The 25,796-nt window shown below is 40.6% G+C and overlaps 1 protein-coding gene across 1 annotated transcript in view; it reads right to left on the reverse strand.

Annotated features, from left to right (window-relative positions):
* The window catches only part of dnm1a (dynamin 1a), a 136,421-nt gene that overhangs the window by 5,018 nt on the left and 105,607 nt on the right, over nucleotides 1–25,796 (reverse strand). Inside the window, exons 17-22 of the mRNA XM_036580698.1 lie at nucleotides 16,741–16,850; nucleotides 14,177–14,288; nucleotides 13,734–13,745; nucleotides 12,251–12,421; nucleotides 9,907–10,148; nucleotides 7,632–7,838 (exon numbers count right to left, since the gene is read on the reverse strand). Coding sequence (XP_036436591.1) covers nucleotides 7,632–7,838; nucleotides 9,907–10,148; nucleotides 12,251–12,421; nucleotides 13,734–13,745; nucleotides 14,177–14,288; nucleotides 16,741–16,850 — 854 coding nt within the window. The remainder of the gene's footprint in view (nucleotides 1–7,631; nucleotides 7,839–9,906; nucleotides 10,149–12,250; nucleotides 12,422–13,733; nucleotides 13,746–14,176; nucleotides 14,289–16,740; nucleotides 16,851–25,796) is intronic.

Raw genomic sequence — 25,796 nt, forward strand, 5'->3', positions numbered from 1 at the left:
AATCCATCAAAATATGCCAATTTAAATCTATATTCATTTAAAATTATACTTATTTTGTATTCTTATGACAGTCCATATCTGATATGTGGCCATATATGCACACATATCATTAAGGGTTGGGCATATGTTTTTATGTTGTGTATATACACAATACACACACATACATATATATATATATATATATATATATATATATATATATATATATATATATATGTATATAGGTATCAAATACTGGACCTGTGTGCATAATATAGGAATTATACATATTCTATGTATTCTAAGTCCAATATGTCTAATACAAACACAGATTTTTTAAAGCCAAAAATCAAAACGAAATACAAAAAAACTTATATAAGCTCCCAGATAGCGAGCATATATCGGTCTGCTAGCTAATCTCCTCAAACAGATTTTAAATGCATAGAAACTTTTATGTCGGAAAATAAACAACTGAGAGAAAGAAATAATGACTAGGCCTGATATTTGTAGTAAGTGTTGTTGCTGATGCTGTGCTAGATTAAAATTACTTGCTAAACTAATTTACAAAGTATAACGAAAGAAAGGAAGAAAGGAAAAATAAATAAACTGGACTGTAAATGGAAAATGAGTGATGATAAGTAGGATTTTGTCTATTACTCTGTAACCACCGGTGGACCGCCCAGAAAACGCTGAGCAAAACGCCAGTGGACTGCGGGCTCTGCCGTCAGTGGGCCGACAGTGGACCATCCTCTTGCTATCAGGGCTGGCATATTTCAGTAATATAATTTGTTCATATATGAATTATGTTTTCTATCACATATTTTAAAGATATCTGCCCTGCGATGGACTGGCGACCTGTCCAGGGTGTATCCTGCCTTCTGCCCAATGACAGCTGGGATAGGCACCCCACCACGACCCAGAAGGATAAGCGGTTTAGATGATGTATGTATGTATGTATGTATTTTAAAGATATGTGTTACACATATATGTTTGTATAAGTTGATATTTGGCTGAAATATATGTTCCACATATGAAAACAAATAAGCTGGCATGTCACATATTTGTCCATATCTGTCAAACATAAGGAAAGTTCAGATATACTAATATAGGCCATATATTTAAAATCCATATATCAGATTTCTGTATGGGAGGTCACTCTGTTTGGGAGTTTTTTGCCGTGTAATCAAGGCGTTTGAGCAGAAAGTTCACCAGCTTTGGCTGTTTTAACATTACCAGTTTATTACTAGCTACTGTAGCATAGCTGAAACTACTGTAAGGCATTTGCTGACAATATTTTCCTTGTCATACCTTCACTGACTTTATAGGAAAACAGAAAGTGTGAGTTTTTGCCTTGAACTGTATCAAAAAAGTTCATCTATTCAACAGCAAACACAGAGAGAGGATTAGCAAGCTAGCAACGTTAAGACAGCTGAAGCCGGTGAACGTTCTGCTTAGCCTATCAATCAGATGTTTACACTTGAAAAAGTAGATTACATGAGATCTATTGTACTGGGATGACCTAAATAAGTATACTTTAAAATTACTGTCGGCCCGCTGATGACAAAGCTGGCCTTCACTAGCGTTTTGCTCAGCGTTTTCCGGACGGCCCACCAGTGGTTAAGCAGAATATTAGACAAAGTTCCACTTATCATCGCTCACTTTCCCCTCACAGTCCAATTTACTTCTCTTTCCTACCTTCCTTTATTTAGTTACACTTTGTATAGTAGTTGTAAGTGATTTTAATCCATCACAGAGCCAGCGACAACATAAAATCTATAAAATCATTTTACTTCAGACCCAGGCATTCATTTTTTTCTCTCAGTTGTTCGTAACATTTGTCTAAGTTTATGTTCTAAAATAAAAGTCTCTGTGCATTTCGAATCTGTTTGGGGAGATTAAAAACTAGGTAGAGCTTGGGCAGACCGAGTGTCCAACGGTGGCCAACGGTCAGTGGGGTGCTGACCTTATCAAGACAGCGGACCAATATATGCTTGCTATCTGGGTAATAAGATAATTAATAACTAAATTAATGATTAATAACTAAATTTGGGTACTTTGATTTGTGCACCACAGTTTCTGATTATGTTGAATGGGATTTTGCTAATATTTGGTCCAACCTTTTAAGAGACAGCAGTAGCTATGGAACAACACGTCTGTTGGTTTGGCACAGATACTTCAATTAACATGGCTTAGTCCTGGTTTAAAGCGCTGAACACTGAAGTGCGGCCCACTGAAGGAGCTCACAGTGTCTCAGAGATTTCGTAAACTGTCCACTCCTAGAAAGTCCTCCAGCTGTGCACAGGCTAACTGCACTCGTTAGCATGTGTGAACAGTGTGAAGGACTCTCTAATTGGGTGAGTGTGAATCTTCAGGGAGGGCTCAGAGGCTCAGAGGCAGATGGCCATGCAGCGATAAGCGAGCGAGTGGCAGGTTCTGAAGCCACGGAGTAGGGGGCCAAGCACCACGCACATACCAGACGCGGTGGTCCTCACTGGTCACTGATAGTAATTCTGTGAAAAGCAATCATAATCAACAGGTAGGGTGGAGGCAGAGTGAGGAAGGGAAGGAGGTGGAGGACAGGGGAAAAGGTGGGAATGTGCAAGAAACACGGTTTAAATGGAGGAGAGACCCACGGCACATTAACACTGCTCCAGTCTCAGCTGATAACAAGACTGAACTGCAAAACCTCCAGGTCGAAGTCTATAAAAGCCAATGAAACTGATCTAGAAGAGCATCAGAGGACTTCATTACTGACTCCAGAACAATCTGACCTTCATCTTGGACGTTGTGCAGTTCAACTAATGGATTATTAGAAAGGACAGGAGAGTTAGCTTGTCGGTTAGAATTGGAGGTCAGTAGGTTGCAAGTTTGTAGCAAGTGGTGAAAGGAACTTTTCAAAGGCTTCAATGTCAAATACAGTGTATTTAATAATTAGTAGATGTTCACATTCATCTGATGTTATTATGAAGAGATATGGGTCAAGTTTTCTGTATCATCAGACTGTAAAACTACACACACTGCAGATTCATACCAGATTAAAATCACTCCACAATTATTACTGTCAGACTGTAAAACTACACACACTGCAGATTCATACTGGATTAAAATCACTCCACAATTATTACTGTCAGACTGTAAAACTACACACACTGCAGATTCATACTGGATTAAAATCACTCCACAATTATTACTGTCAGACTGTAAAACTACACACACTGCAGATTCATACTGGATTAAAATCACTCCACAATTATTACCGTCAGACTGTAAAAACTACACACACTGCAGATTCATACTGGATTAAAATCACTCCACAATTATTACCGTCAGACTGTAAAACTACACACACTGCAGATTCATACTGGATTAAAATCACTCCACAATTATTACTATCAGACTGTAAAAACTACACACACTGCAGATTCATACTGGATTAAAATCACTCCACAATTATTACTATCAGACTGTAAAAACTACACACACTGCAGATTCATACTGGATTAAAATCACTCCACAATTATTACTGTCAGACTGTAAAACTACACACACTGCAGATTCATACTGGATTAAAATCACTCCACAATTATTACTATCAGACTGTAAAAACTACACACACTGCAGATTCATACTGGATTAAAATCACTCCACAATTATTACCGTCAGACTGTAAAACTACACACACTGTAGACTCATACCGGATTAAAATAACTCCAGAACTGCTACTGACTGACTGTAAAAGCTAATACAAAAAACTAATAAAAAGATCTTGGTAATCACTCAAATTGCAGTAATTCATTAAACAAAGCTTTAAACTATTATGGATTCAATTTTAAGGGATTCACCACTTGCTACAGATGTTAAGGGAGAGTTAAAGTGTGTATTTCAAGGTGTGTGTGTGTGTGTGTATGTGTGTATGTGTGTGTGTGTGTGTGTGTGTGTGTGTGTGTGTGTGTGTGTTGACTTCAGGAGGCAAGCTTCCCTGCTAGTGTGAGACCAGTTCACTTCACCAATCCCACACAACACAGGGCCACATCAGCAGTGCAGAAGTAAATCAAAGAGAAAGCGAACATTATCAGCCTCTCTCTGTATCCTTCTCTCGCTCTCTCCGCTTAAAGGCCCAGGGAACCCGTAAAGTATTAAAACTGTTCATGATCAACATCTATTCAAACATCCAGCAAAGTTTGAACGAAAAAAATGGAAGTCCAGAGAGGCCATGAGGTAGTTATAATTTTCTGGATTGTTATTTCGAGATAACAAGTTAATTATCTCGTTTTCTCAAGATAAAAAATGTTATCTTAAATAAGAAGTTAATTATAGCAACTTTCTTCAGGAGTTATTTATCTTGTTATGTCAAGATAACAAAATTATTGTCTTGAAATTGCAAGTTACTTATCTTGTTATCTCAAGATAACAAAACTGTTATCTTGAAATAATGAGTTACTTATCTCAAGATAACAACATTATTATCTTGCAATAACAAGTTACTTATCCTATTATGTTAAGATAACAAAATTGTTGTCTTGAAATAACAAGTTACTTATCTTGTTATCTCAAGACAACAAAATGGTTATCTTGAAATAATGAGTTACTTATCTTGTTATCTCAAGATAACAATCCAGAAAATTATCGCAACAGTTGATGGCCTCTCTGGATCTTCCGTATATAAAAACTGCTGATCAAACCTATCTGAGAACTGTGTGGGCGTGGCCTAATATTCAGATGACCCTCAGTCCAACACTCCCTGTCTGCAGTGGCACTGAAGCAGAACTAAACACAACCAGCAAAGCAGAGAGAAATGAGTGAAACGGACTCTACATTGTCCAGATTTTATATGACGACGTCTTAAAAAAGATTCTTATTCACTTTAATGCTGGTGTAGCCATCTGAATGACCGGATGGACAGACGACAGGCGGACAGATAAGCTAGCTTGATAGTTCAGTTATGTTTGCTAGGTTAGCTTTCGCTTGGTTGTTAGCTTTCACTGAATAAGTTTTTTTTCAAACACAGGGTGCGTTTACATGCACTCAATAATCCAATAAAAATCAGATTTTGTCAGTAATCCGATCAATGCGTTTACATGCACTTGAGTAATCAGATAATGTAAAAACTTCAGGTCTACATGAATCAGACAGTAATCAGATTTCTGCTTTGCAACCAGCCAATAAACTCACAGAAGAAGACGTGACGGAAACATAATGTAAAACTCAAACTTTATGCCGCAGCTTTTTTTTAAAACATCGCGCCACTTTACCAGAAAATATGAACAAACATCATCTAGAAAATGAAGAATATTTCAATCCTTTATTTTGTATTTGGTTTCAGTGTTGCTCCAAAAGTGCTTCGCTGCGTCTCGCGGCGACGCTGCTCGCTTATATCTGGTGACGCCGTCTATTTTGCACATGCGCAGACTGAGAAATGTGAAAGAAATCAGAGTAAGAGTCCACATGCACTGAGAAATCTCATTTATCGGATTTCTAGATCGGAGTATGGTGTTTACATGACCATCTGAATAACTGGATAACTGCAGAAATCAGATTATGATTGGATTATTGAGTGCATGCACTCACAGGGACTTATTTTTTTAAAGCTGTGTTGGTGAGACAAACCACATCTGCCTTGTGATTGGTCAGGATACTGCTTAAGTACACATGGCTCAAAATTAGGGCCTCATAATTTACATAGAAAGAATTTTGGCCGAATCCACTGGCCAAGATTAACCTACGTAGAAATATTTAAGTTCCCTGGGGCTTTAACTATGCATACAGTCATTTCCCGCCATTGGTCAGCCTTTAATGTAGTAGGTCAAGGTGTCGTTCTCTGTGGTTTTATGTGACGGTGGGTGATGCACTAACAGTGTAATTAGAACATAGTGCAGGCTTCCTCTTTTCCTCTACAGTGTTACACTGAGTGCTCAGGCACCTGTGCTCATGTGAGTTCATTCACTCAGTCATTCATACTCGAGACGTTGAAAACAAACTAGACACTAAACGGCCGAATGCTTGGACGGTTAAACGTTTGAACGATAACTACAGTCGTGGAAAGTATGACTAATGGTGCATTCAGAGAGTCCTCCTCAACTCACGGTCAGAAAACTGTCACGTCATCAAACTGTAATAGTTTTTGCTTTCGGGTGTGAACGATACAGCATTGTTGCTCGGGAAAAAACTTGATCCATCTTGAGTTTTCACACACTTCTCTTTACATTGTGTGCGCCTTTCATAGTGAATGGACCAGGGTCATTCTACAGAAACGTCCACTTTTCTATCTGTCTATAGGAGTCACTGGTGTTACTGATCCTCATTGGTGTTACACATAATAAAGGTGACCAGAGACATTTTAATGAAAACTGCATTTTACAAAGTAACTGCTACAGAGCATCAAACCACATGTTGTCAATCATGGAATATCCACTAAAATATGTAATTTAATCCATTTGTATTCTATTTTTTCACAGTTACCTCAGAATAAAGTCGGTCACACCAGTGACTTCAGCTAAAAGCTTCATATGAAATCATGAGCTAAATGAGAAAATCTCTGATAACTGAAAGACACAGTGGACTCACCATGTGCTTTTCTTCATAGATCCTCAGAAAACAGGTAAAAGGAAGTCGAGTGATGTCATCAGTGTGACTTTTATTTCAAAATAAGAGCTTTTTTGTTACGCAGTAACACCAGTGACTCGACTCCTGGGGAACTTTCATTATATATTTTATAATATTTATTTGCCATTTGTTTTCTTTACGTTATTTAAATCATATATTCCATAGTCATGTATAGATTATTGCAGTTAAAACTGCAGAAAAACATGATTTTTACCTCAAAATATGGCCTCAGCCTTCACACATGACTGTGAGGACGAGCTCTTCTGTGGTGCTCGGAATTCAATATGATTGATTTAAAAACCAATCTTGCTAAATTGAGGCTCAAGAAGGTGTAATTGTTAAAATAACTTATTGTTTTATTTTAAAATATAAAGAAATTGTAACCCTAACATTTTTCAATTGTAATATATCTGTAAATATATCTGTATATTCATATTCACAGCTTGCTTCATGCTAGCCAGGACAGCATGGTGAAAGTAAAAGCTGAAATTATAAAGCGATAACAAACTAAATGGTAGAGTTATGCAGGTTTTTTTGTAGTGACTGCTTAGGCAAGTGAGGAAAGGCAGTGAGGCAGCCAGGCACCCACACCTCCTGCCTGTATGAATGACTTTGTCGGACATTTAAGCAACATTTAAGGAAATTCACGAGATTATGAAGAACGTCTGAATGCACCAAAAGTAAGACTGACGGACAGTTAATTCCGTTTAAACAGCATTAATAAATGACAGTTGTTAAAAGGGAGTTTTTGGCTACTGTATGTAGAAGGTTGTTAGTTAATTGTTTCTCTCTTATCGTTTAAACGTTGAAGTGGTGACCGGTGAATAGCCCTATTCATATCATCACTCACCCACACCGCTCCACTCGGAGGTGTCTCACACTCCTCGGCTGAGAGCAGATGGAGTTTCTCGTTAGGCAGGACTAATTACACTGACAGCAAACAGTGATCTGCATGTTTATTCAGCACCTCCTTTCAACAACATCATCACAAAGTGTCACAGCTTTCCTTAGCTTAGCTTCGCTAAAACGTGGTGGGTGGTTTCTCTCACCTGGGCACGCTTGGGGGTGCGCGGTTAGGGCGGGATGGGACCTGAGGTGGTGGCCCTCCGAATGGGTCGGGTGAGGCCCCGGGGCGAGAGGGCACAGGCGGCCCCCCTGCGGCAGGGGGCCCAGGGGCGGAGCCACGAGAACTGGGCCGAGCCGGGGGTCCCGGAGGAGGGGCCCGTCTCTGAGGAGTGGGACTGGTGGCTGGAGATCTAGTGGGAAGAGGAAGAGACAGAGAGACAGAGAGAGTTTTAATGAGTGGTACATTAAGTCTTTAGATTTAGGGGAGCACACTGGGGATTTACATGATATGTGCCCAAAAGTATTCAGACAGCCCTTGTAATTAGTGACTTCAGCCACTTTAATTTGCTCCTGTTTCTGACACAGGAGTCCAGCTTGTATAACCTCCACAGAAAAGCACTGCCAATAGAATGGGGAGCTCTGGCTCAGCCGCACATTAGCCTGAGGTCACCACGCCCAACGCCAAGCATCAGTTAGACACAGCTCGCTCTACCTGATAAGTGACATAAGCAGCTGCTTAGGGCTCCATGGCCAGCAGGGGGCCCCATAACAACTTTTGTGATATTGCTGTGCCATTGGGCATGTTAGATGTGCAAGTGAGGAAAAAAAAGTGACTGATTAATCATCTCAAAAAAGAATGTACACATCAGAAGTTGAAAAACAGACAAGAAATTGAGAAGATGCAAAGAAAAAGCTCAAAAATAAGGGTTTGTTTTTATGTTAGCATAATGCCATTTTTTATTTTTTTTTTTTTTACCCAATTATCTCACCAATTTAGTCGTCTCCAATTCCACCCGCTGGTTAAGACTCCCCCAATCACACGATGCCTTCAACGCTAAGAGGGCAAAGGCTAACACAGGCTTCCTCCGAGACCTGTGAAGCTCCACCGCATCTTTTCGAACTGCCGCTCACGCAACGTCGCTGGACAGCTGAACGCGCTCGGAGGAAAGCGCCAACCGCCAGATCTGTTACGTCAGCTAACAGACGCCTGCGCTGACTAGCATGGCGTTGAGTGATGAGGGGAGAAGGGCAGCCATCCCACCCACACAGAGAGAGCGAGGCCAGTTGTGCTCTCTCGGACTCCCGGCTATGGATGGCTGTAGCATCACCAGGGATCAAACTCGCGATCTCCTGATGATAGGGCCAACGCTTAGACGGTTGAGCCCTAATGTGATTCCTAACCTTTTAGATATAATTCTGTAAGACCAATTAAAAAGGAGAACAATAACAAGACTTATGAATGTCATTATATACCCATAACTGCATGACAGTGCGGTCAAGCTAACTAGCTTAGCCTGAGGGAAGACTATAGAAAAATGCTATTAGGTAGTAAAAAGTCAACATCAGCTAATAACATCAGGTTAGTATAGCATTAGTATAGTGTTAGTATGTTAGTGTGGTAGTGTAGTGTTAGCATGGCTTCTGCTTTTATTTTTAATCTTGGTTAGACCCCCAAAAGGCTAGAGTGAGACCTGGCTGGAGGAGTTTAAAGCCCCCCAGCACTGGGCTGTGGAGCAGTGGAACTGAGTTCTTTGGAGTGATAAAGCTCCTTCGGAATGGGTTGGAGTGAACTAGAACTGATCATTCAACATCATTACCTGACCTCACTAATGCTCTCATGGCTGAATGTAATCAAATCCTCACAGCAATGTTCCAACATCTAGTGTTAAACCTTTCCCGAAGAGCAGAGGCTGTTATTGCAGCAAAGAAGGACAAACTCCCTATTAATGCCATTCATATTAGAAGAAATACTAAATGAGCAGATGTCCACAAACTTTTGGACAGATAGTAGCAGCTCCAGTGCAAATTGTCGCTGTCCAAAGAAAAACAAGCATCTCCAAAATAGTAATTTTACAGGAGACAAAAACTTTCTTTGCTTTCAACGTAAGTTAATGGAAAGAGTTTCTATTCTGAGCAATTTTGGAGCATTTCTATTGGTCCAATCATCATGAAATTTTCAGACAATGTAAAGGAAAAAATGGAGATACATGGTTTTCATTGGACAACGATGTAAACGTTGGATACCAGACATGTCTGATCAACTACATTTGGGCTTGGTAGATGATTTTTGGCCAGCTTTTTTCCTGTAAAAGTTCAAGAAGGAGCTTTAGTCAGTTTTCAACAGCAGGTGGCGCCACTTCATCATGTTTTGGAGTTTTTGGCCAGCTTCGCAGTACGATGTCTCTGCAGCTCTCAGACTATGTACTGAACACGATTCTGCTGAGAATCTCCCTTTATGTCTCTCTCACTATCTCGTACCTTCCACCGGAGCCGGTGCGCTGCACCTGTAGCCAGGAGTCATCCACAGGTGGTGGCAGGGAGGTGGAGACAGTGCTGGTGCTGATGTCTCCGATGATGTGGAGCGCCTCCTTGAGCGCGTGGTACATCCTCAGCATCTCGTCCCTGTGCTGGGCCTGCTCCGCAGACTCCTCCATCAGAGTGTTCTGATCTCCACACGAGTACAGCTGAGCCAGCAACTCCGCGTTAATGAACTCTTTTGTCTGTTTAGAGGGGCAGGAGAAAGAGATATAATACGTATGTACTAATGTGCAAAAGTCAGAGACCCTTTATTTAATTAATTTCCACTCAAAATGCCCTATAAGTACAAGTTATTAATTGTTCAGGAGATATGTCTGATACAGATAATAGATATAAGATAATCCACTTTAAGGAGTTTCCAAAATGGCGTTTTATTAAAAATATTATTCAAAGTACAGCAAAAATGGGACTCCTAACAACCACCTGCAAGGCCTGGAAGACCACCAACACTGTCCCCATGAGACAAACAGCACTTAAAGCTTTGATCCTTGAGAGAAAAAATCAAGCTGCTTCAAATCTGAAAAAATCCACATGTGCTTCTGTCCATCCCTCCACTCTGAGAAGATGACTCAAGGCTATGGGTCTGAAAGGATGTGTAGCTGTCAAGAAGAACCTCACTGAGAAAAGAGGAACATTCAAAAATCAAAACAAGAAGCTAGAGAATGACAAACTGTCCATCCCAGAGTCCAGACCTCAACATCACTGAGCGTGTTTACATGCACTTAGTAATCTGATAACTGCAGAAAATCAGATTTTGTCAGTAATCCGAACAAAGCATTTATATGCACTTGAGTAATCAGATAATGGGGAAACTCTGGGTCTACATGAGTCAGACAGTAATCAGATTTCTGCTTTGCAACCAGCCAATAAACTCACAGAAGAAGACGTGACGTAAACATAACATAAAGCTCAAACGTCATGCCGCGGCTCTTTTCTTTTTAAAAAAACATCGCGCCACTTTACCTGAAAATATGAACATCCGTCATCTAGAAGATGAAGAACATTTAAATGCTTCATCATCAAGCATGTATTTGGCTTCAGTGTTGCTCCAAAAGTGTTTTGCTGTGTCTCGCGGATTCACTGCTCGCTTATTTCTAGTACAGTAGTCTGTTTTGCACATGCTCAGACTGAGAAATCCGAAAGAAATCAGAGTAAGAGTTTACAACACTCAGAAATCTGATTACTGAGCTAAAATCCAGCTCTCTTTATCAGATTTCTTAGTCGGATTTCTAGGTGGGAGTATGGTGTTTACATGACCATTTGAATAATCAGATAACTGCTGAAATCCAATTATGATGATTATGCTGGTGACATCCCTTAAAAAAAAATAACGTGTGGCCACGCCTTATTAATGCATGGGAACGAGATCCTAATGTGTGGCCATGACTTAGTTAGGCGTGGGAATGAGATAATTAAGTTGTGGCCAGGACTTAGTAAGGCGTGGGAATGAGATTCTAATGCGTAGCCACGACTTCGCAAGGCATGATCTCGTTCCCACGCCTTACTCAGTCGTGGCCACGACTTAATTATCTCGTTCCCACACCTTAGTAAGTCGTGGCCACGCATTATTTTAATTTGTATGGGATAGAATGGGCCTAGAATTGCATTACCCAGCGGGATCTCAGGCCATTGTCTAAATGCTGTCAGTAGTACAAAGAAAATAGACATACTTGGATATTCAAATAAGATTAATTAGAGAATTATCTTTTTATTCATATCTGGCATAAATTGTGCCGTGTGGCTGTGCTGTGCCCTCCATAAACTAACTGGGAAAATACATTTAGATGTGTGTGGATGCAAATTGGCTACACAGGCAGAAATAAACACTGTTGAGTTTTCTATGAATACAGTTTAAGGGAAGAAATGTGATCTAAAAAATGACCGACAGGACCAAAATCACCATTTCTGCTTGTGGTGACTCGGATTACATTTCTGCAAACTATTTTAAGACTTTATAAGACTTTCTCAGGAAGTGCAGGAGCCTTGCGTAAACAGCTCAGGACTGCACCCGTGCCCCCTGCAGCTCTGGTGTATGTACGCTGTTTATCAACAAGCAGCCCAGGGACAGTGGTTAAGCTGCACACTGACCGCTGAGATCATTTAAGAAGATTAGAGAGGAGGAAGCCACTCACCCCGACTCACAACAACTCTGTATATCTGTCTCAGAGTGACTAACGTACTGTGGCGTGACTCACATCACAAACAGGCCCTAAAGCAGCCCCACGTGAGGTCCTGCTGTACACACTGCGCTCTCCACCTTCACCCACAGCCGTCTGCCACTCACATTGTTGATCATGAGGTGCATGATGGTCTTGGGCATGAGGTCGCGGATGGTCTTGTTGACGATGCCCATGTAGGAGTCCACCAGGTTGCGGATGGTTTCCACCTGCCTCTCCAGCTGAGGGTCCATGGAGTGCATGAAGCCGTCTGAGCCGTTCTCTTCACTGGTGTCGCTCTAAACGTGGCGAGAAGAGAGAAAAATTCGCTGTTTGGAGTTTTAACACTGCATAATTAGACCCAAATAAACAGCAGCCTAATCGTTATTTAATAATTTGGTAACAATTGTTCACACTTTGATAATTATTAGATACGTTAAGTCAAAAAATTAAAAAATGCTACCATTTAAATGATTAACGATTCACTTGGTGACATTTCAATAATCAAAAATTATTATTAATAATAGTCACAATTGTTTAATTATTTGATTAAGGTATATAACAATTATCTAGTTATTTGATATTCATAGCTAAAAAATACAACCTTTATTTACAATTATTTGGAATAATAAATGTCTACATTCTAATTTGAATGAAGTAGTTCATAATTAAAGCTTGGTTAATCATCTTTATTATGATATTCCTTGATTATTACTTAATAACAAGTAACAAGTCATACATTTTTTTTAAATAATTATAAATACGTAATCAAGTTCAGTTGGAATTTTATAGTAGGGGCCCAATTAATGAGTATCAATATTTGAAATAAATATCTATGTAATAATTTAAAACAGAAAATTCTTAATTTATTATTTCTAATGATTATTAATTGTATGTATAAGTGAATGTTTAATACTTCATTCGCTCTTAGTTGTATTTCTTACCTGTCAGTTATGAGTCTGAAATTAATAAATCAAACTAAATATTGTGCTGATATGAAGAGAAAGTACAGAGCAGGGTTGTCAGATTGCACTGTTATATCAGGGCAAAGTAGAACTCAAGGATGCCAGATTGTACTGATATATGAAGAGAAAGTAGAGCTCAGGGTTGCCAGATTGTACCAATATATTTTAACCCGAAAGCAAACCTCAAGCTTGTCAGATTTCACTGGTATATGAAGGGAAAAGAGTGCTCAAGGTTGCCAGATTGCATTGATATATTGAAGAAAAGCAGAGCTTGGGGTTGCCAGATTGTGCCGATATATTAAGGGACAGTACAGCTCAGAGTTTCCAGATTGCACTGAGATGCTGAGGGAAAGTAGACCTAAAGGTTGCCAGATTGAACTGAGATACTGAAGGGAAATGGCATCTTGGGGTTGCCAGATTTTGTTGACAAATTACAGAAAATAAGATTGCACTAATATATTAAGAGAAAGGAGAGCTTTGGGTTGCCAGATTGTACTGCTATATTTATTGCCAGTTTGTATTGATACACTCTGTAGGAGCATTACAGCTCAAAATTACCAGATTGAACTGTGATGTGAAGGGAACCCAAAGTTTGGGTTGCCAGATCTCATTGAGAAATTGTAAAAATGAGTGCTGAGAACTGTACCTTATCCTTCTCCTAGTGGGTTGCCAGGAAAAAGAAACACAGTACGAAGTGAGAGAGACAGACAGCACTTCCACAACCACATATGTAAGCATAATTTGGTGCATAATGACGCAAGAATAATACATTTATATATGCATGGACTACAATAAAACTGGGGTTATTTGTTTTGGGTTTATTTATCTAAAACCTTATCAGTAACCACATCACAACAGTGACTTCACAGATGCTACGGTGTTATTTTTATTATGAGTTTTTTATTTATTCTGTTTTTAAATCATTAAAAATGATTCATACAAAAATCTAACTGAGCCAAATTGTGAAAAGTAAAATTTCAGCTCACTAAATTTCCTAAAGAATCGCACAGAAACTGAAATATCTTATCAAAATCCTATCTGAACGCAGCAGACGTTGCACTGAGACACAGTGCGGTGAGGACAGCTCACCACCACGCGCTCTGGGTAAACACCAGCTCGCAGGAAAGAGGCCTTCCAGCCGTCCACTTCCTCCTGACTCTCACAGGCCAACTCCAGCTGACGGTAGTCCTTATACACATTCCTGTGTGTACATGTGAGAGAGAGAGAGAGAGAGAGAGAGAGAGAGAGAGAGAGAGCAGTGAGAAACATGCCAACAGTACCTTATACACTAAACTTTGAGTCCACAAATGTTTCAGAAATCATTTTACTCATTAAAGTCATACTAAAATCAAACATATACAGTTTCCTCAGGTAAACCACACTGAATAAAGCAGCATCAGCTGAAATCAATCGGTCATATGCAAAAATTTGGGCACCCCTGATCAAATTACAGAGAACACACCTAAATATGACATTTTATTTGCTGGGTTTAACAAACTGAAAGTAATAAAACAACAAATAAAATGTGCCATAACTTTTGCACATTTCATGTTTTATTCTTCTTTCAATATGCCAAATTCTACAGAGCCTTGCTAGTGACATCCTGTGTAATTAAAAATAATGCGTGGCCACGCCTTATTAACGTGTGGGAACGAGATCCTAATGCATGGCCATGCCTTACTAAGGCGTGGGAATGAGATGATTGAGTCGTGGCCATGACTCAGTAAGGCCCCCAGGTTTTTGGGGGTGAGCCATGTTGGCTCACTAATCCAGCTGCTCACTCAGCATAGCGGCGCTGAGGCTAGCTTTAATTCACTCTTCCACCAATTTCTTGGGAGAACTGGGCAAGTTTTCAGATTTACAAATATGTTTTGACATACTGTACATTTTCTCAGTTACAGTTGCTAGTCCAGCGGTCGGAAATCGGAATATTAAGAACAGCCATTTTGCTTTTCAATAAAAAACAAACCACCTTGGGAGCCACAATATTTCATGTCCATTTTACCATCTTAGCAGTAAATGTGTCTCAGTATGTGTTAATGTACCAGTATATGCTAAAAAATATAATATAAATGAAAACGCAGACTTACTTTACTCTGCTTTAAGCTTTAGCTCAGCTATAGCCGCTTTTCTCGCATCTCCAGCAGGAAACTTTTCCGCAAAAGTGGAACAGTTTCTTGTAAAATGTCTCTTAAGTTCAACTTTTTACAAGGCTGAAGTCGCGTCTCATTCTCCAGCTTCTTGTTTGAATTTTTTCGTTCCATCTTAAATGGTGACTGAGAAGCCAGAATGTAACTGCGGCACCATTTAAGGTGGAACGGCACAATTCGAACAAGACTTCAGCTTTGTGACTTTTTAGTGTTTGACAGTTTCTCGTTGCGGATAAAACAAATAAGGAAACCAGCTGGAGTGCCTACTAAAGTCCACTCGTCTCCAAATTATCGATGTTTGTCTTAAGTCTTGCTCTTTGCCTTTTCGTTAGCTGCTAGGTAGGCAAGATTGTTTTCTGTGTTGCTATGTTGACCAGCAGTCTGTGCACCAGCCTTCAGGGTTAAAGGGTGAATTAGCAGTTCTACATTAACTGCAGCGTTTAAGACCATTTACTGTTAAACTGTGTTGAACGATCAGCAGAGCTTTATTTTACTGTAAAGGAGGATTATTTTATTTTTACCTAAACATCTAATTCTGCTGTGGAGCCACAACAGGGCAGTAAAAGAGCCCCACACAATTATGGAGCTCTGTGTTGCTGACCCCTGTATTAGGCCAAAGCTGGTTTATGAGGAGCCTGGCCACTTTCTATTTCGCCAGTTATATAAAAAAACATTACTGCAAAACAGCAGAGGGCGCCCGCGAGCGAGTCCTCAATGAATGGGGGTGAATGGAGCTCAACGGCTAAAAACGAAAAGTTAAAATAGTTTCTAATCACTGAACCAGAACTTTCCTTTAATTTTAGAGAGTAGAAGGATGGATTTCACTAAAAAACTAAGAAGCTGACCTGTATGGTTCCTTTATTCTAAAGCATTTTGGGCAGCAGAACGCTAACATTACTGCTACTGAGTGCTGATTGGCTGGCAGGCAGAGCAGCTCATTGGCTGTTTGCGCTCACAGACATCATGAATGAACATGAAGCTCCTTTTTAAACTCATATAACTTAAAAGCTCTTAAAATATAACAGCAGTGTTAAAACTATGATTTTGCTCAAATGCTCCATATCAACCCGTTCATTTTGGACTCTCTAGTGTTTGGGAAACCATTCTCTGGTTAGGCTATGAAGGACCAACTGGGTGAACCAGTCTGCTACAGCGCCACCCTGAGGCAGATCAGTGCTGCATCTCTAGTTAGTTCAAAATGCCCAAGACAAAATCCCGCTGATTGTGAGAGAAGCAGCTAAACAATGACAGCATAACGTCAAAAGTTTATTTTCAGGGACCCCCCAGAATTTTAAGACATTCAGGGGGATCCAAGAGGGTAATTAGGGGTCCTGGACCCCCCAGAATGCCATGTATTTCACACCTTGGCTCCAGTGCAAAACTTAAGACGCAAAACATGTTGGCTGAGCGACTACGTTTGGGGTTAAGGGGAAGAGTGAGTGGTCATCATGGTGTGTGCTGTCTTTTTGGACGCCTGTATGACGTCACAGGATTTTATCTGACCTCTGCTCTGTGTTGAACAGGGCGAAGATGTGCTTGCTGGACATGAAGCTCTTCTCCACATCTCTCAGCTTCAGGTTGTCCACCTGCAACATGTACTTCTTCTCTTTCTCCTGCAGGGGGGGAGAGAGAGGCATTTAGGGACCAGCACAGAGAGAGAGAGAGATCTAATTTCAGTTTAGTCCTCTGTTCAGCAGTGCAGCGGCTGATGCTGAGTGGTGTTGACACGCGTCTCTCCCTTTTTGTTGCTGCACGCTTTGGCACACCCACAAGCAGCAGTTTGGTGGGTCCAGAAAAAAGTGGAACTGGATTAAAAAACTCACTGAATGAGACGGACAGACGCGATAGCCAAACAGAAGAATGATGAGAGCAACATTACAGCAGCGTCTCTGTGAGGGAAAGAGAGAGAGGCTTCCAGAGGATTCGCAGTGTGAAACAGGAAAAGGGAGAGACAAGAAAAGACAGGAGGAGAAGAAAATGAAGTGCTTTAAAGACAGCTGAAGAGACGGAGAGCAGGAGAGACAGAAAGCTGGAAACAGTATATGAGAGAGAGATTGAGAGAGAGAGAGAGTGAAGAAGACAGAGAAAAGAGTGGGATTGAGTGAGATACAGAAAGAAAGACTAAGAGAGAGAGAGAGGGAGAAAAAGAAGAAAAAATGGGGAAAATAGAAACATGAACAGAAAATAAGAAACAGAAGAAGGACAGGGAGCTGAAGAGAAAACGAGTGAGACAAAGAAGGAGAGAAGAAGGGAGAGAGGGAAAAAAAGGGGGAGATGGAGTGTGACAGAGAGAGAGAGAGAACGAGAATGAAGTGCATGAACTGGGAAAGTGAGAAGGGAGACCGAGAGAATGAGAAGGAAAGATGGAATGAAAGCAAGAAATGGAGAGGAGAAAGAGAGAAAAGAGTGGGATGGAGAGAGAGAGAGAAAAGAAGGAGGGAGATAAAGAGAAATAGAAAAAAAGAAAGAACGTGAAAGGGGCAGAGGGAACGAGAGAATGTAAGAAAAATAGGAGAGAGAGAGAGAAAGAGAACAGACTGTGAAAGTGATGGAGCCCAAGAGAATGAAAGATGAAAGAAATGAAAGAAAAGAAACAGAAGAAGAAAAAGAAAAAACAGTGGGATAGAGAGAGAGAGGGAGAGAGAGAGAGAAAGGGGAAAAAAGAGTAAGAGAGAAAAAGGGGTGGGGCAGAGTTAAAGAGATAGAGAGAGATAGAGAGAGAAAGTGAAAGGGGAAGAGAGAGAGAGAATGGGAGAAAAAGACTGGGACAGTGAGGGAGTAGGAGAAAAAAGAGAGAAGCAGAGTAATAGAGGGAAAGCTTTCTTTTTTCCCTCGTTTTTTCCCCCCTCAGGCCCCACCGCAGCAGGGCTGGAAGTGATTAGAGCGAGCGGAGCTAAAATAAAGCGTGGGGCGACACAGTGCAGTCTGCAGCCGGCCGGAGCACCGCAGCAGCCTGGCGGCCCGTCAGGAGCTCAGCGGGCAGCTGGTATTCCCCTAACCCAGAAACACAGAGAGAGAGAGAGAGAGAGAGAGGGGGCACCACGCCCTGCCCTGCCAGCTACAGGACCACACCAAACCAACCGTTAACCCTTCAAACACCTTCATCACTCTCAGTGCAAAGCCAATTGTTGCTTATTACGCAGCAGTCGGTACTGACGGCCCAATCTGATTGGCTAAGAAGCATTCTAGCCGTGCTCTTATGATAAATAATGCTGGAATGCTTCTCAGCCAATCAGATAGTGCCATCGGATCCAACTGTTCTATAATAAGTAACGACTGGCTTTTGCACTGCAGCTAACCATTATATTCTACTAATATTACATGTTCTGTTTAAAGACATATTAAAATATGTCTTTAGGGTTGTCAAACTCAACCACTAAGGCTACGTCCACATTACAAACCTCATACTCAAATCAGATTTTTTGCTCAGATCCGATCTCTCTGGCATGATGGTTTACACTCGTTTGGGTAAGTGATTCAAATCTGTCATTAATGTGAACGAAACGGCGTTCTGAAATGACCCTCATGGGCACATCTTAGTAAGGTCACGTGAACGAATCACGTGCGTCAATGAACAAAAATGTCTAGTCTGAAAAGGCTACGTTCACATTAGCATGTTGAAGTGGCACAAATCAGATTTGTCCTAATGTGACTCAGATCTGAAGTTTTCAGAGATGTGTGGACACAAATCTGATCTTTTCAAATCCAACCTGAGCCACTTTTATATGTGGTCCTAGATCGGATACGTATCCGATTCATGGCCATGCGACCTTAATGTGACGCTCAGATCAGAATTCATGTGCTTTTTTTCCACTGCGCGTGCGCCATCATTCAGCGTTACCATGGCAGCAGCGTCGAACAGAAGTTAAAGCCTGTAAACGGTGGAAAAGAAGCTCATCTCACCTTTTTCTCCTTCGTCTCGCTCTAATAATGAAGCTGAGAGCTGATCAGAGTTAATTATCTTCTCAGCGAAGCTCGTTCTGCTCGTTAGTTTGTGCTGATGATGCAGTGATTCATTCACGTGACGTTACTGAGTAGGATGAGGTCATGAGGGTCATTTCAGGACGCCGGTTCGTCACATTAATGACAGATTTGAATCGCTTACCTAAACGAGTGTGAACCATCGTGTCAGAGAGATCGGATTTGAGCAAAAAATCAGATTTGAGCAATGAGGCTTGTAATGTAAACGTAGCCATTAAGGTTGCATGGCCACGGATCGGATATCCGATCTAGGAACACATATGAAAGTGGCTCAGGTCGGATTGAACTAGACATCAGGCACCTTTTCTTTATGTGTAAAGAAAGGGGGCGCACATTATGTTGCAGTGCATGCTGGGGACTGTAGTGCAGCTCATGGTGAAATGGGCTAATATTAACAGAAAATCAAAACCATTTTGTGGGCTGAACAGGAGTGTGTTACGGGCCTGACTTGGCCCACGGGCCTTGTGCTTGACAGACGTGCGTTATATTGTGCTTTTGTTATATATCACTGACTCCGCCCACAAAATAAACAATACAAAACACAGCTACTGCATCTCAGAAGCATCTCATACACTGCAATAATACAGCATTTGAATATGTTGTTTTAGGAAAATAATCACATCAGTCTACCTTAAAAAGACTTTTGGTTCACTTCACATTTTTTTCTTTCCAGTCGTCGTAATTTTAACACTATGAAGTTTGCTCAGTAGGGGGAGCTCTGCATTCACTGCTCAAGCTCAAACTCCACCTACGAGTACAGTCGTTGGCTCAAGAGCTGCTGAATGCAATCAGCTTCCTCCCGAACATCCGCATGACTTGGGGCGTGCTTTATGGAAATTATATGTAAATAAGGTGCTGGAGGGCTGATGCTTGATTTCACGCACTGAAGCTGATTCATCGTTTGTGCTCGTTTCCACGTCATACAAACGTTTTGCAGAGTGGTTTGTACCTCGTTAAAGGGCACATCTGCACTCTTTTAAGGCCACTTTGATAAATAAATAATAATAAAGTGAAAACTTCATTAAGCATCAGCCATGCTACTGATTACAGCCCCCCCCACCCTGCATAGCTGCCCAGTACCAGTTTAGTCCTGTTCGTTCGGCCTGGGTGGAGGACCTGAGTGTCCCTGAAACGTGTACAGCGCAGGCAGTGCTGGTTACGTGGGTTTGTGCGTCAGTTTAAACCGGATTTGATGAGGCGCTGCCCGCTGGTGATTTGGCTCTGTGGTTTCTGACTGCAGGTCGGCCTTCCTTCATCTGCGCTCTCCTCTTACTCATCAGAGGCCGCAGAGTAAAAACAGATCCAAAAACAACACCCAGAAATGGATGTTACGAATCTCCGTCCTTAAATTGACTCAGTCCATCAGCCTCGGCGTGACCGTTTAAGAGAGAGTGGCTCGCTGAGGAGTCACTACTGACAGTGCAGGTGGAGCAGTCGCGTTTTTATTGGAAACTTTATATCGCTGCTTATGCAATTTTACACCCGTGACTCAGGGCTTAGCCTCAGTTACTCATATAACAATACACTTCACCTTTAGCTGCAGCACCATCTCGCCCGGGAGAGACGGAAGAGGCAAACGGGATTTTTGTTTTTTATTCACTGAGGTGAGGGACCATAAACAGGCCCTAAAGACTGAAAGGCTTAATCTACATAACTGAGGTATTAGTGAATTAGACAGAGAATAAGTTATAGAGGTTAATAAGAGGTTAAGTTCTACAGAGGGTTCTAGATCTAAAATAACTAGACTTGATGTGAGCTGGACAGAGCCAAGGAAATGTCGAGCTGTGCTGGAGCTCAGGGGCTTTCCCAGAGAGAGAGAGAGAGAGAGAGAGAGAGAAAGAAAGAAAGAAAGAAAGAAAGTGACAAAGAAGGAAAGAGAAAGAAAGAGAGTGACAAAGAAAAAAATGAAAAAGAGGAGGGAGAAAGGAGAGAGAGAGCAGAGAAAGAAAGAAAGTAAGAAAGAAAGAAAAAAGAAAGGAAGAAAGAAAGAAAGAAAAAAGAAAGGAATGAAGAACGAAAGAAAGAAAGAAAGAAAGACAGACAGAGTGAAAAAAAGAAAGATAGGAGGGAGAAAGGGAGAGTGTGTGTGTGTGTGTGTGTGAGAGAGAGAGAGAGAGAGAGAGAGAGAGAGAGAGAGAGAGAGAGAAAGAAACACTGTGTGTGTGAGTGAGAGAGTGTGTGTGTGTGTGTGTGTGTGAGAGAGAGAGAGAGAGACTGTGTGTGTGAGAGAGAGAGAGAAAGAGAGAGAGAGAGAGAGACTGTGTGTGTGTGTGTGAGAGAGAGAGAGTGTGTGTGTGAGAGTGAGAGAGACTGTGTGTGTGAGAGAGAGAGAGAGAGACTGTGTCTGTGTGTGTGTGTGAGAGAGAGACTGTGTGTGTATGTGTGTGTGTATGTGTGTGTGAGAGAGAGAGACTGTGTGTGAGAGAGAGAGAAAGAGAGAGAGAGAAAGAGACTGTGTGTGTGTGTGTGTGTGTGTGTGTGTGTGTGTAAGTGAGGGAGAGAGAGAGAGGGAGAGAGAGAGAGAGACAGATCGTCCCCTCAGTCAGGTGAATATGCCAGCTGGCCCAGGTGCTCCTCACCCTGAGACCAAACACTCTGTTACTATAGCGCCGAGAGAGTGACGTCATCCTCTACTCACTCCAGCTCTCTCTCTCCTGCTCTCTCTCACTCTCTCACTCACAGGGGAGCAGTCTTTTCTGTGACTCACACATTTTCCCTTCCTTCAGCCAGAACGTGAAAAAAAAAGAGAGAGAAAGAGAGAAGGGACTGAGAGAGTGAGAGAAGAGGCAGAGAGAAAGAAAGAAAGAAAGAAAGACAGATGAAGACTGCAAGAGAAAGAGAGAGAGAGAGTGAGAGAGGAAGAGGGAGAGAGAGGAAAAAGGAAGAGGGAGAGAAACGAATGGTGTGGGAGGTTGATTATGTGAGATGAAGTGGAGGAAAAGAAGAAAGAAGGGAGGAGAGAGATGGAGAGAAGTGTGGAGAGAAGAGAGGACGGAGAAAGACTGAAAGAAAGAAAAGAGAGTGAGAGAGATGTAGTGGAGAGATAGATGGTGTGGGAAGTGGATTATGTGAGACGAAGAAGTGAAAAGAAAAAAGGAAGGATGAGAGAGAGAGAGAGAGAGGGGGGGTTATCTGTCATGATTCAGGCAGCAGTTCATCCTCTAAACAGACTTTTATGCAACACACAAACAGACACTAATCCAGCTTGACTTCTCAAAACAACATTTCAGCGCGCACTTAAAAAAAGAGACTCACTGAGTTTACTGAGATTCACATGAATTATCGGTCCCACTTTATATCAAGTGTCTCTTATAACTGTGTAGTTACACATGAATAACATATGCAACAAAACTGTAACTACTGATGATTTAGCCAATGTTACAGGCCGATTACAGAAGTACAGCCTATGTAATTACAAGTGTATGAACTTCAGTTTTGCCTCATATAAATATGCGAGCGTATCCTTTTGATACACTACAGATCAGAAGGCTTTACCAGCAGTTAAAGGAAGTATGTTTTACATAATTACTGTGGAATAACTGTGTTATAACAAGGTAAACTAATCACATCACATTGATTAATACTATTCTGTAATTACACTGTACCTACATAACAACTACACAGGAACTTTCCCGTACTGTAGTGTTAGAGTTACACTTTAAAATAAGTGAACAGTTCCTGTGTAGTTATTATGTAGGTACTGTGTAATAATGCAGTGGTAATAAAGATGTTGCTTTGGGTTTAATGCAACAAATTTAATTAATATTACAAAAGTTACATTTTAAGATAAGGGGTCGTCTGCTGTACTGTCACACACACACACACACACACACTCACACACACACATATATATATATATGTATATATATATATATATATATATATATATATATATATATATATGGTTTAAAGCTGAAACTGGTTACAGTGTCACAGCACTAGCAACATAAATGCTGAATGCTAAATTTTAGGAAAGCTGGCAGATACAGTGTAATAATGTCTTAATGTAAGTTATTACATACTTCCTTTTACGGCCAGAAAAAACTGTCTGATTACAAATGTAATTACGTTTATGTTATTACCCTTGTGTAATTACATGAGGGAGAATAAGCTGTTACAACTATTAAGATACACGTGTAATTACATAAGGTGTACTTCTATAATCCATCTGTAACAGTGACTAAATCATTAGTAGTTACATTGTTGTTCCATATGTTGTTCACATGTAATTACACAGTTATTAGAGAGATGATATAAAGTGAGACCGAATTACTTCAAACGAATCACGTCTACTTGAATCAAATATATTACACCTACACAATGTCTTTCAGTTCACTTGCTTTAACAATAGTGGTGTTGATGTCATGTATATGATTCATGTGGAAATGAATGAACAGAGATTCAATAATTCATTTGATTGAAGAATCACTAATTCATCTGAATCAAGTAAAATTTTGGAATCAAACAAAACTAAATGTGTTCTACATCCTGGAGTGACTTACTCTCTCTCTGAAGACCTACACCAGGGGTCGGCCAGAGCTACATGCGGCTCTTTTAGTGCCCTGTTGAGCCTGATCTAAACATACACCACACTAATCCAATCCTGCTTCTCAAAACAACATCAGATTGAAAAAAGTGATGCATTCAATTTACTTGATTCAAATGAATCATTGTCAGTGCAGTCAATTTATTATTTATACTTATTATTATTATTAATAATTATTTAAATTAATTCTTAATTGCCAGGTTTAGTGGGTGTGCTAGTATAGGGAAGCCTCCAAACTTTGCTGGACACCAGCCCTCCAGAACCAGAGCTGTGCACCCCTGAAATCAAGTAATCAATTCTGAAATCAAATGAATCATTTCCACATGACATTACTTCAACACAGTTTTTCCAAATGGTGTCACACAACTTTGAAGCCATGAAAATAAGCTCATAATAAGAAGAAACACTCATTGTAATAAATATAAATATATGCATTATTTGTGTGGAAATAATTTGAATTTAACTGATTCAAACGAATCACTGATTTTGTATTCAAATTCACTCAGGGGTGCACAACTCCAGTCCTGGAGGGATAATGGTCAGCAGTTAATTATTAATTGTTAATTGCCAGGTTTAGTGGGTGTGCTAGTATAGGGAAGCCTCCAAACTTTGCTGGACACCAGCGCTCCAGAACCAGAGCTGTGCACCCCTGAAATAAGTAATCAATTCTAAGTTCAAATGAATCATTTACACATGAATAAAATATACTCCATCGACACAGTTTAGTCTTCATTTCACTTACTTCTGGGCTCATTTTACCGTTTCGGTGGCAAACTGTGTCCCACAACTTTGAATTCGTGAAAATGAGCTCAAATTGAGAATAAACACCAATTATATTTGATTACATATATAGTATTTGATGAAATATATAGTATATATTGAAATGATTCATTTGAATCGATAATCGGTGATTAATTTAAATCAAGAAAGATTCCCGATAAGTTCAATACATTATATCTGCAACAAAATATAAACACATTCTACACACTGGTGTGCCTCGCCCCGCCCTCTCCTACTCCCCCCTCCCCCACTCCCCCCCGCAGACCTAAAGACGCACACACATTTTGGCAGGGCGGTGAATGGAAGTCATCAGAAGGTGAGAAGGCTGCCTGCGCTGTGTGTGTGAGGGCAGACCTCTGACTCCCCCCCGACTCCCCAAAGACACACACATACACACGCGCGCTGAATGATTCTCCATGTGTTCCCATAAAGTTAAACAGCACAGCGAGGCTCCTTTGGCCAGCTTGGTTTCAGTCTGAAAACCCTGGACCTTCATGATGCTTTGAAAAGTCATTAAAACTGATGTACAATTTTTTGCATTTTCTCACAAACATTAACCCTTTCTCTGGCTTTACATGGTAAAAGTTTAATGCAACTAGTTGCCTTGCATGCCTGTTTTCATGCAACCAATTACACAAAGCAATTAAAAAGCAACCGATGTTGCAGCGCAACACATTTGGTTACACCGGATTAGCTTACATTGTATAATCCACTGTATTGCTACATAAAGTCTTCTGTGATGACATTATTTGTTACTTACACACAGCATTTGGCACCTTTTCATAGTAGAACAGGTTCCCAAACATACAGATTCACTCTGCCAATGTAATATTTCTGATTTGTTCTTCAGTGTTTAGTGTCCTTGCATTCAACACGTTTTTGTTTTTATGATGGAAAAGTCATTTTTCAGTGAAAAGGAGGTTTTCATGTTAGGATAACGCACTATGAGGCGTCACGCAAGGAGAAAATGAATAATCCAGCCACACAGATCAGCAGGCTAACCACCAAGCAACTGTATATTACACTAAAATTGCATGCAAGTTTCACTGTGTAAAGCCAGCTTTAGAAGTTTGCTGGCACTCATTATAATGTTTGCAGAGGCGGAGCAGAGCCAACATGAAACGGAGCCAACATGAAATATGATTAAATACACACTTTTTCAGAAAATAATTTGTTATTAATAATAAGCTCCTTCTATATGAACTGGAAAAGACAGCCTGGGCTTTAAGGACATGTGCGCATGTATACTGTA

This window comes from Colossoma macropomum, unplaced genomic scaffold (assembly GCF_904425465.1).
Source record: "Colossoma macropomum unplaced genomic scaffold, Colossoma_macropomum, whole genome shotgun sequence".
NCBI lineage: Eukaryota > Metazoa > Chordata > Actinopteri > Characiformes > Serrasalmidae > Colossoma > Colossoma macropomum.